Below are 12,230 nucleotides of genomic sequence, written 5' to 3'. Positions count from 1 at the left end.
GGCGCCCCCTACCTGGTCCGTCGTGGCCCGGGTTTCGTTGCCCGGTGCGGTCCCGTCCCCCCCCCGGTTCCCAGGCCCTTCCTTCACTCTCTTCCCTCCCGCAGCGTCTCACGCATCCCTCTCACGCCTCTCTTCACCGGGACCCGGCTCGGGGAGCGACCGAAGCCTCGGGGCTGCCTAAGTCCGAAAGCTTTTCCTTGGCGGTCCGTGGAGCAGCCGGAGGAGCTCGTTCAGCATGAAAACGGTACTTTGAGTTTCGTGTTTTCTGTGTAAAAGCGCGGGCTGGCAGTCCCGAGGCTCTCACCGGAGCGTTCTTTGTTCCAGCAACTCCGTCCAGCTGAGTGACACCTCTGCCAAGAGGAGCTATAAAAGCACAGATTTCTTGCTTGTTCACTAAAAATGTTTTTTTTTTTTTTTTTCAAAACTAAACCTCGTAGTTAAGTCAGAGTCGCCATTTCAGCAGCGTGTGCTTTCTCTGTAATGTTTAGAAGTTTTTTCTTGTGGTGCCTCAACATTTTACCAGGACTTTCTTGTTTGAGGTGGGCACGACACTGTGGTTTGGCAATCCTGGTTGTGGAGCAGCTGTTTTTGTGACATTGTGGAGCTCTTGGTCTGCTTTATTTTTTTTACCATGTGTAAGAGGCAGGATATACTTAAATTCTAATGCTATGCACTTTGTCCTGGATTAAAAATACCTTTGGGACATCCTTCCAGGTTTCTGGTGTAAGTAGCTTTGCTGCCTGGAGTTGCTCTTTGGCTGGTTAATAATTTGTATCAGGCCTCAATTAATACAATAACTTGTACCTCACATCCTCGTGTTTTGTTGTTTGAGTTTTCTGGCCTAGGTAGACAAGGCAATAAGCTTGTCCAGTCTAATTTTCCCAGTTGCTCTGAATTCCTGTAGATTTTTTGTCCGTGGACCTCCACCTGAGATGTCCTCAGCAGGTGCTGCTGAATTCCAAGTAGTGTTCCCATGGAAAGATGCGTGGCAAAACCTCAAGCCTCTCTTTTTCCAAGTATTCCCAAAGCAGAGCTAAAAAGAAGCTTTTCTGTTATTAAAAGTGTTTTCCCCTCCCTCACTTCATGTTTAAATAGCAGAAATAACACTTTATGTTGACTCAGTGAGTGGTTTTTTGTGTTATTTGAAGGATGTCTTACAGAGCAAAGCTCCCACTCAGGAAATCTCTCCAGTGTAGGAATGTGTGTTCCTCACTTTATTACACACCTTGATGATTATTTAGTTACTGACAAGCACTGAACCGGAATCATTGTGCCTAAATTTGCACCTTGCCATTGGTTCACCTGCTCCTTGTCTCCTGATTTATCCTCAGAGGTGCAATCCCACCTCTGCAGTTGTACATACAAATTCAGGGGTGAAAAGTACAAAAAATCTGTGCTGATTCACTGCTCTGCCCCTTTAGCAGAAGGCAAATGTGCTGTTGAGGCCTTGAGAAGCCTTGAAAAGAGGCTGTGGTTGTTTTGTTGCTGGATGTGTAACCAACAGCTTCTTCTTTTAGAGTGTTTGTATGGTCTAAACTGTTTTCCAGCTGAAATTTGCAGTTCATAGCTTCTGCTGTCCTTGGAATTTTTCAACAAGCTAGTCCTGGAATGGGAGAGCTGTATTTGTCTTTGGAGTCATTGATCTTTCATTGAATTGTTGATATTTTTTCCTGGTCACATCCCAATTCCATGGTCACTCCACATTTCAGCACCCCACAAAACATAACTTTCCTTTCTTTACCTGCCCTTTGGATTCGAGGAGAGGGGGAAAAAATTCTTAAAGCTTTTTGTAGCAAATATTTCATAGCACTTATGAAAGTTTCAAGGTCTGAAAGTTGCACAGTGACCAGAACTACATAAAAGATGATCCTGTTGCAATTCTTGGAAGTATATGAGGGTCATACCAGTCCAGGAGCAAATCAGCACTTTTTTGAGTTTTCAAATCTAATTCTGTTCTGCTTTGTGTTTTTTAGAGCAAGTTCTTGATGTTCACATAACTCATAAATATTTAGTTCAAAAAACACAGCCACACACTCAGCAGAGTGAGGGAAATACATTTTTAAGTAACAATATCTAAGCTTAGAGATTATAATAATGATCATAATATTTTGTGCTGTTTGTTCATGTTGCATTTGTTACTTAAAAGCTCTCTGTAGAGAAGGGCATTTGTTGAGGTTTTGGACAGGGATTGGCATCTTGAATTTTAGAGTTTGTGAGAAATTTGGGTGTTCTGAACCTGTTCTGTGTAAAAGTCAGTAAAGTTTTCAGGTCTGCTTTGGGCTGCCTTTCAGAGGGCTCAGTCTTGTTCCCTTTCTAGGCCTGTGTTCTTGTAGTCACTAAAATTGCATCTGTGCCTTATTGTCTGCAGATGACAGGATCAAACGAGTTCAAACTCAACCAAACTCCAGATGATGGGATTTCATCAGTAAAGTTTAGTCCAAACACATCTCAGTTTCTGCTTGTTTCATCCTGGGACACGACTGTTCGGCTCTATGATGTTCCTGCCAACACCATGAGACTCAAATATCAGCATTCAGGAGCCGTCCTGGACTGTGCTTTTTATGTAAGTGTGTGGGGGGTTTTTTAATTATTATTTTACAAGTGTAGAGTGCCCAAGGTATGAGAAATCGTCAGTCCCTGAAATTAAAGAGGGGGGCCTACCTATGCTTTTTTTCACTGAATATTTTGTCACGTGGGTGATGCTGTGCTGTGGATCAACACTCAGGCTCTCAAATGATGTCTCCCTTGTAAATGAGTTTTAGGATTACACTGCACTTAGATGGAACTTAGGTTGTCAGTCATTTAAAATATGAAGAAAAGGAAATGATTTGGTATAGCCTCTAATTGCCTTTTTAAAATTTACTTTAGTTTTACTTTTAAACTAAAGAAATTCATATCGCTCAAAGCACTTAAACATTTTGCAAAGCTTCCATCTGTTTAAATCTGGGTCAGACCTTAACATTTGTGTCTTAATTCCCATCTTCCCAAAACTCTTGGAAGCAAGTCCTTTGTTATGACTTTAAGAAATCGAATTCAGAGCAGCATGGAAACATAATAAGGTAAATTTTATGCTTTATAGGATCCTACCCATGCCTGGAGTGGAGGGCTGGATCAGCAGCTGAAAATGCACGACTTAAACACGGACCAAGGTGAGCAGATTGAATTCTAAATGCTGTCAGCAACTGGCCTAAGCTTCAGATTTATGTACTTGGGCAGAATATGGTTCAGGTTCTTTAGATGGAGGATATTTAAGTATCTGGCAAAATAACCAGTGGCCTTAATAAGGACTGCCTAAAAAAAAACCTGGAAGAATTTGGCACCTTGCCAGACAGTTTGGTAGCTGCTTGTAGGATGCCTTGAATTGATTTTCTGATGATAATCCTGCTCTGCCATAGGCTGCAGTGGCTCAGTTAGGGAGAATTAGCCAAGTTGTACTAAAACTGAGCATGTTGTTTTTCAGAGGTTTGTGTTTTGGATGTATTTAGAATGATCTTTCATGGCAGACGATATAGAAAGCTTTTGCTTTTGTCAAACATGGCCTTGTACTACAGATTTTTTTCTAAGAAAGCACTGCTTGAAAGTAACAGTTCCAGTGCCTCTTTGGTGCAAAATATGGAACTGGTTTGGTTCACTTTTTTGTTTGTTTCTAGAGTGCTAAAGAGAAAAGCAAATTTCAGCCAGTCACCAGCACCAGCCAATAGCCAGGGCTTGGCAAATGGGTATGTGCACTAATGGTACCAAAAACCTCAAATAATTCTGCCATAGCTGACTTTCTACAAGTGTTTAATATTTTTATTAAGAGGTAATACTAATTGCTTTCTCTTATCATATTATTAATATACACAAGCTTAAGTTGCTTTCTGTCTTAAGTGTGTTTGTCAGTGTGATACCAGTTGATGCTGAACATACTTTATACCTGTAAAGATCTCTCAGTGATTGCCTAAAATTCTTAAATGCTAAGCTCAAGGGACAAGTTTAAATTTAACAATCCTGATCTTTGCAAAATTGATGCTTCTGAATGCTGAACTGTCAATTACAAGGACTTCTGGCATAGAAATGCACCTTTAGGATGTCAGAAAATGCCTGTACTGCAGTAGTGTTCTTTTTTTATTCTTTATTTCCTGCATTCTGACTGTTTGTAGGGTCAGTAAAGTTGCAGTATATTGTGGTTTTTTACAGAAAACCTTGTTGGTGCCCATGATGCTCCTATCAGGTGTGTGGAGTATTGCCCAGAAGTGAATGTCATGGTGACTGGCAGCTGGGATCAGACAGTGAAACTCTGGGATCCCAGAACTCCCTGTAATGCAGGAACCTTCTCCCAGCCTGAAAAGGTATGTGCTGCATGCTGCATTCCAGGTGGTAAATAATGCATCCTGGGACTGAAAAATCACATAGGACATTGCCTTGAGTGAATTTGTGAAGTTATGTTTAATGGTTTTTAAACTGGGTGAAAGTGTAGCATTTTAAAAGATTGGTATTGAGAATATATTGCCATTTCTAGGTGAAAGCTTTGAGCTTTTCTCAACGTACCTTAATTCTTGGTGCTTGTGCTGGACCAAATTCTTAGAATTGAAAATAAATTTGTAGGAAAACCAAACATCTTGGCTTAATTGTAATATGCACAGTTAAATGTCCATAAATGTTAAGGTTTTAGATGTATCAGACCTTGGCAGTCCTAAGATCTGATTGTTTTGAAATGTGCACAGAGATGTATCTCTATAGGAGGTCATTTATGTTGCCTGAATTAATAAGTTGTTTTTTTACTTGTGTTCAAAAAATTGAACAGAATTGCTTGTATTGTGATTTACCTGTCTTTTATTAATGTCTAGTAAATTTGGATATTTTACTAATACTGAAATCTGTGCTAATGGGAGACTCAGAGAAGGAAGATAAAATGGGATGTCTTCAGCTTTTTCTAGTGGCCAAATGATGTGTTAACTTCTCGTGCTGCTTACAGTGGTGTCATTGAAAAAATTAACAGGAATTCCATTTTTTTTTCAGAGACTCCTAAACACAGGCTGGCTTGCTGGATAATTTTACATATGAATATTTTCCTGCCTGTACCTTTTTAAAATTTCATTTAGCACTGTGACATCCTATTGTCAAGTCCTAATTATGAGCCATCATTACCTTCCCTTTGGCCCTAAATAGCTCTTACTTTTGTTCCAGCAGAGCTGGATCTACTTCTGGCGAGACCTTTGTGCAGAATAAAGTAATTGCATTATTTCTAGTTTTGATTTATAGATGTATGTAGCATGTAAAGAACTGTGATAAATTGCTGACAGAATATCATATAATGGACAGCCACAGTGAATCAAGCTGCTTATTGGTTCAGCAAGGTTCATTATGTCATTTTTTTAATGCTGCCTTTGATGAATGTGTACACCTACTCCACTGCATGACAACGGTTTCATTTGATTTATGGCTGTGTGGTGGAGAAAGAACACTCACTGTACAGGTGTGACATCAGTTTGTGAAGAAGATTTAAGATATTTAATGTTCTTTATGCCTTTGTTTCCCTGTATGTATACAAACACATTTTATATAGTGTTTATTAATATTTCTGGACCAATTTTTACATCAATAACGAAATTTACATCAATAACGAAGAACTGTAGTTAAAATGTGTAACTACTATATTGACTCAAAGTTTTCTTACACTTTTTAGGCATAATTGGGATCATCAGAACTTTTGGGCAATTCCTGTGTGAACATTTAAGACTTTCCCCATCTTAAGATCTCAATCTTTAGAGGAAAGTTCAATAATCACATTTTAGAGAAGAATGCATGCTCCATGGATGAGGATTGGTTAAAGGAGGTTTTTTTATCTCTATGTATGCATACACACCTGTCTGCTTAGTTTTTCTATAAGAAGTTAACTTTTTGAAAACGTATTTGCAGCAAATGAAAAGTTGCTGTGTGTGATATTTCAGTGCAGTCTTACCAGAACCAGGCAGCTTTGTTGGGCTTCGTCAGAGGCAGAAAGTGAAACCAAATGAGTGAAATCGTACAAGCACTTGCCAAAATTAAATTGATTCCTTCTGGCAGGATACCAGATCTCTTACACTTTAAATTCACGATCTGAGGAATACCCAAGATCTGTTTCCTATGTATTTGGCTGCATTAGGTCACTTGGAAAAAGCTTGTTCTCATCGTTTGCTCTTGTTAGCAGCTCAGTGACAGCTGTAGGTAGCTGGATTCCATCTGCTTATGTATCAACAACTTGGGATTCATTCCATAGCAGTTTTTTATGACTAAGCCTTTTTCCTTTTTTTTTTTCTTATTAGCATATTACCATATGAACTGCATCCCAAGCAATAGTTGGAAACAACAAGTCATGCACTAAATATTTTCCTGCGAAATTTGATAAGTCAAAATTAGAACCTCTGAGCCAAGTTTTGGAGTAGAGTTGAAGTTCCAAGCCATTATCTTTTTTATAATATGTCAAGCGTATTGCTTTCTTCAATTTCACTTAGTTTTATTAAGGTATACAAAGTAATGTGGTTTTTTTTAATGATTTCTTGGCAATTTATTTTGTTTTATTAACATGAAGCTCAACTCAAAAGTATTCAGTTTATGAAGAAAAATACTTGGTTACCAGGTGAAGAAAAACAGAAGAATATGTGTGATGTGGTTTTGTAGGACTAAACTGCAGGATCATGAACTAGCAGTGGGAATGCAAACTGTGCATACCAAGCAAAGATTAATTCCAGTATCCATCACTTCCCCTCCTGTTCCTTTGTGTAGGTTTTTCTTTTGCCGTTAAATTTGGTAAATTTAATGCTTGGAATAATTTTTGAACTTTTGAATGCTACATCAGGGTGTTCTCACTAACCAGCTGCACACTCCTGCTGCTCATCTCAAGTTTGGGTTCTAAATTAAAGCTGAAGGGAATTCTGTTGCTGTGGATTCCATGGCGGGGTGTCACCAGTTGTGTTAGTGCTCATTGCTGACAGCTTATTCTGTACAAAGAGCAGGGGGTTTTCAGGCTAACCAGTCTTAAATACTGTAAATATTTTTTTGGAAGGTCTACACCCTCTCTGTGTCTGGGGACAGACTGATTGTGGGGACAGCAGGTCGGAGAGTGCTGGTGTGGGATTTGAGGAACATGGGATATGTTCAGCAGCGAAGAGAATCGAGCCTGAAATACCAGACCCGCTGCATCAGAGCGTTCCCCAACAAACAGGTATGGGAGCCATGGCAGCAATCACATTTCTGCTGAATATTCTTCAGGAAAATGGTGGTTTATTTTCAACTTTATTTTTCAGTAGGGGTTTGTTTTGAAGGGGGGAGGCTTCCTGTGGCATGTTAATTCTTTTTAGTGCAGCTTAGCAATGTTTGCCAGTGACTTACCATCATATTATGTTGTCATTTTGTTCCTCCAGATTTGTCTCCTTTTTGGAAATAACCTGTTTAATGAGTCACAATGCTGACATGTAATTAAAAAGCATCCTTCCCCTCCCCAGTCGCAGTAGAAGAGAGAAAGCCAGAATTGGTGGTTTCTCAGCAGCTTTTATGCATTGTAGCCCTGGTTCTTGAACAGTCTGTGAACAGGGGCAGGTTTAAAACTATGTGAATGTCATTTATATATTTTTCTTTTTTTCCCTCTGAGTCTGTGGTGTGTGCTGCAGAACCCCTGATCCATTATGCAGGGAGAATTGTACAATTCAGGTGCTCCTGCAGCTGTTCTGTGCAAGTTAATGTGGTGTGTCTGTGGTATTTCTTTTTCAAGGATAGCAACAAGATTGGCTTTCTCTGCCAAACTAATTTGTAAGGGAATTTTCCCGTATACAGAGTGATAGTACAGGAATTGCAAGACCTAGTTACTTGTTCTTGAACTGGCATGAATGCTTTGTCCATTTTCAGTTCTAGTTATAGTAAAACAAGCTGATCTTCCAGATTGTATTGTATGATGGATTTTAAAGAGCCTTGTTATAGCTAGATATCATGGCAATCCTATTTCTGAAAAGATCTATTATGGACTTAACTCAGAAGTGATAATAAAAGCATCTCAGGTTGCTCCCAAGTCAGGACTGTAATTAACTGGATAACACAACTTGTAATCAAGTTTCACTAAAAATACTACTTCAGCTTGAGTGTTTAGTTGTTACTTTAAAGCTCTGAACTAATTTTAATGTAATGTAATTCTGAAACTAAATAGTCCTGTGAGTATCTCTCATATTTCAGATATTTAGGCCCTGGGGGGGTAGGTGAGCGAATACAAGGAGGTCTTATCTTTTAACCTTTTTTCCCCTAAGCACAAGCTTGTGTTGGACCTGCAGAGGCAATTACAAGTCTCATTGTCAGCTTAAAACTACGATGCAATGGGAATCTCTCTTAGAAAGCTTTTTTATTCCTTACCACTTTCTTAGAATTTAGAAGGCAATGAACTAAAATTGTATTGCAGTCTTTTCTCCAGTTGTAAACTTCTAAAACATGTAGCTCCAATTTTTTTTTTTCTCTCTTGTTAGGGTTATGTTTTAAGTTCTATTGAAGGTCGTGTAGCTGTGGAATATTTGGATCCAAGCCCAGAAATCCAGAAGAAGAAATACGCATTCAAATGTCACCGTTTGAAGGAGAATAATATTGAGCAGATTTATCCAGTTAATGCCATTTCTTTCCATAATGTCCACAACACATTTGCTACAGGTAAATACTCAATTCTTTGTAACACATCAATTCCTTTAGTTTTGATGTAAACAGATCAGCCTTTACTTCATATGTCCTGACTTCTTAAGCATTTAAATCATACTTCATGCCATGAACAGGGTTTTAAAATTATTTGATGTAGTGAGAGTTCTTAATTCTTAAAATTTTTTGCCCCAAACACAAGCTTGTGTTTGGACCTGCAGATGTAATCACAATCTCACTGTCAGCTTAAAACGATGGTGCAATGAGAATCTCTCTTAGAAAGTTTTTTTCTGCCTTACTACTTTCTTAGAATGTAGAGGGCTATGAGATAAAATTGTACTGCAGTCTTTTCTCCAGTTAACAGCTTTAACAGGGATTTTGGGAAATGCTCATTGTGCTCTTTACTGAATGAATCAACTCTGTTTTTCCTGACAAAGTAATTATGAGTAGTTTTCTTTTTTTTCCTGTGCTGCATCTCCTCAATTTTATTTTTTTCCTCAATTACGACTTACAAACGTGTTTTTTTTTTTGAAACACTGATTTCCAGGCGGCTCCGATGGCTTTGTGAATATCTGGGATCCCTTTAACAAGAAGCGGCTGTGCCAGTTCCATCGGTATCCCACCAGCATTGCCTCCCTGGCCTTCAGCAATGATGGAACCACCCTGGCCATAGCTTCCTCCTACATGTACGAAATGGATGACATCGAGCACCCCGAGGATGGCATCTACATCCGCCAAGTGACAGATGCAGAAACAAAGCCCAAGTGAGTGTCTGCTTCACCTGCAGTTGTGGCTCTCTGAGCATCCACCCCAAGATTTATTAATTTTCCTAAATTCATGAATAGCATTATTGATGGCAGGAGATAGTGCAGCTTGACAGTAGGGCTGGGTTTGATGTTATCTCCTTCGCCCAAGCTTTCAATATCCGTAGGTTGATAGACGGCTGATGGATAAAATTGTGCCTGGTTGTTCAGTGGGAGAAGAATGTCAAACTCTTATCCTCTTTCAATAGGTGCTATTATATGAAGCTGTAGAGTTATTGCGAGCTCATTGCTTCAGGAATTGAGTGAAGAATTCAAGAATAATTTATTGGAGTAAATGTTACTGTGTTTGGATATTTAAAACTTGGAATGGATGCAGTCTGTCACCCTGAGTATGCACCCAGCTGTCAGAGTGAGCAGTGAATTTAGATGCTGTTCTAGGAAGGTTGTATAAAATCAAGGAAAAGCTCTCTCAGTTCCTGGATGTTGGAGTTTGCTGCAGCCCTTTGATAACACACTTTTCTGTCATTGTTGCTGTCAAAACGAGGCAAACTGATTGATGGAGGTAAAAATTCCTGTTTCAACTTGCTTTGGCATGAATGTTACACAGAGAAATTGCCATCCCAGTGCAGATTTGTGCTGCTCTTAATGATGCTAGCACAGGAGCAGTTGGCTTTATTTTCAAATTCCAGTGCTTTATCACTGCTAGGTTTTTTCTCTTCTACTACTCAATCTGTCTTACACCTTATCAGGTTGTTTCCATTATTTAAAGTGGCTATGGAAACACATTCATAAATGATCAAATTTCTTGAGTTTAAAACCTCAAGACCTTTCCCTCCACTCCCTTAAGTGACTTGTCTGTGGCTTTGTAACAGCTGTTTTATACCTATGAAGATGAGATATTTATTATTGTATAACTTTCACATCTCTCACTTGGAGATACTTGTTTTAAAATAATTTTGATACTCCTAGAAAAATAAAGCCAGAACTATTTTAGTATTTTTTTTCCTTGATTTCCTCAAGTGGAAAAAATCCAAATACGATAACTCAAAATTTTTTAAAAATCAGGCTGTACTTACATTTGAGTTGTTTTGTTTTGTTGTGTTTTTCAAAGTTGATAAGAGAATACTTGGCTGCTGTTGGTTTTCTAATAGTGAGAGTTGCTTCCAGGGTTTTTTCCTGTTCATTGCTAGTTAGAGTTGCTAATTCTGTAGATGCTTCATTCTGCTGTACAAGGAGGTTAATCTACAATTAAACAATATTTCCTCTTGGCCCTCCATTATTTTCTGAAACAGATGGTTCATCATTTCCTGGGCTGTTAAACACAGCAAGGTTAAGGTTAGACTCTTGGGAATCAGCTAGTTTTGAATCTTATTAGGCTGTAGAAGGAAAACTAATAAGAATACTCCTTAATATCATTTTGTGACTGTAAACAATTATTTATTAGCAAACAATTGATCCCAGAAGGGCAAATTGTTTGAGTCAGTAATGAGCTGAGAAAAGACAGAGCATATCTGTGTATTTGGAAAATAATTGTAACGTAATTGCAATGCATTTAGACAGGCATCTTTTTGGACCTGTTTCTATCTTTAAATGAATTTCTGAAAACATTAACAAGGTTTATATGCTTTTCTGACATTTACAAGTTGCTTGTGCCAACCTTAGGGCACTAAGAATGATGGGTATATTTTAGTGGTTCAGTAGTGTGAGTCATCTCTGGTTTATTCTAAAAATAAGTTACTTAGGACAGAAGACTGATGGTAGTTTCATAGTGATTTTTTTGCATATTAATTTGAGTCACAGTGTTTCTGCACAATGCATTCTTAGTGCATCAAGGTGGTGCCATATTATATTAAGATCACTTTTTTCATCATTAAACTATTATATCCTGTATCTTGCTACAAGTGAAAGCTGGCTTTCTGCAAGTTTCTGCTTTCCTAGGATGTTGAATGTTCTACCTGCTTATGATTCCTCTAAATATTCTTCCTAAAATAGAGTTTATTTTTTGCAGGTCTACTTAGACTACTGGTGATACTCCTTCTCTACAAGAGATGCTCACCTGCTCCTAAGAAGGCTCCACTAAAACAGCTGAAGTGAGAAGAACAATCTTTGTACTCACGTTTTTTTTAATTAAGAAATGTTTGTTTCTTTATTGTAGTTTGTCTAAATCTGTCATTCCTTGCCTGCTTATGATGTTAATGAAACTGTTTTCTTTACCTGCTGTCTGTAGCTGAATTAGTTCAGTCCTGTAGATAACCTTTTAAAAAACTTAAACATTTTGTAGTATCTGATTATGAAAACTTTTACTGCTTTCTTATTTGTTCAATAAATATCTATAGGTTTTTGAAAACAAATACTTTGTGTAGCAGCCTTTGCTGATTGTGAAACAAATGTTGAGACCAAACCCTTAAATTACAGAATTTCTTGAGTTCTAGATCTTCCTGATGGAAAAATTTCTGAACCTTTTATCTTTTTCCAATGAGATGAACTGGGAAATAAAAAGAAGTGCTTTCTGTTGAGTATTACCACTAAAAGCTGTCTCACTCAACTGTTTGCAGAGCAGACTCAGACTGCTCTCCTGGTCACTTGTATCAGGTGTTACTACTTAAATATTTATTTTATAGTGAGTAGTAAGGAGGGACAGAAAAGCTGAGGCTTGAGGAAGGTGATTGAGGTGTGGATATTTTGGATTGGAGGTTGGGTTCATGCTTTACTTCCAACTTCTCTTCTATCAGTGCCTGTGTAGCCAGTGGGAGCACTTTATTACCTGTAGGAAAACAAACTTGCTGACAACAGGAATGGTACCAGATCATTCCAGAGAAGGTGGTGATGGAGAGG

At 38.4% G+C, this 12,230-nt stretch overlaps 1 protein-coding gene across 1 annotated transcript; it reads left to right on the top strand.

The window, feature by feature from the left end:
* Positions 1-32: 32 nt before the first annotated feature.
* Positions 33-11,911, top strand: BUB3 (BUB3, mitotic checkpoint protein). Its single transcript, XM_008640304.2, has 8 exons — positions 33-244; positions 2,369-2,563; positions 3,080-3,149; positions 4,180-4,331; positions 7,028-7,186; positions 8,472-8,649; positions 9,179-9,395; positions 11,404-11,911. Exons 1-8 carry the CDS (start codon positions 236-238, stop codon positions 11,411-11,413), a joined length of 990 nt encoding a protein of 329 aa, XP_008638526.2. The 5' UTR covers positions 33-235; the 3' UTR covers positions 11,414-11,911.
* The last annotated feature ends 319 nt before the right edge of the window (positions 11,912-12,230 follow it).

Source organism: Corvus brachyrhynchos, unplaced genomic scaffold (assembly GCF_000691975.1).
Source record: "Corvus brachyrhynchos isolate BGI_N302 unplaced genomic scaffold, ASM69197v1 scaffold499, whole genome shotgun sequence".
Lineage (NCBI taxonomy): Eukaryota > Metazoa > Chordata > Aves > Passeriformes > Corvidae > Corvus > Corvus brachyrhynchos.
The sequence above is the reverse complement of the archived record's forward strand: the minus strand, read 5'-3'. Positions and strand labels throughout refer to the sequence as shown.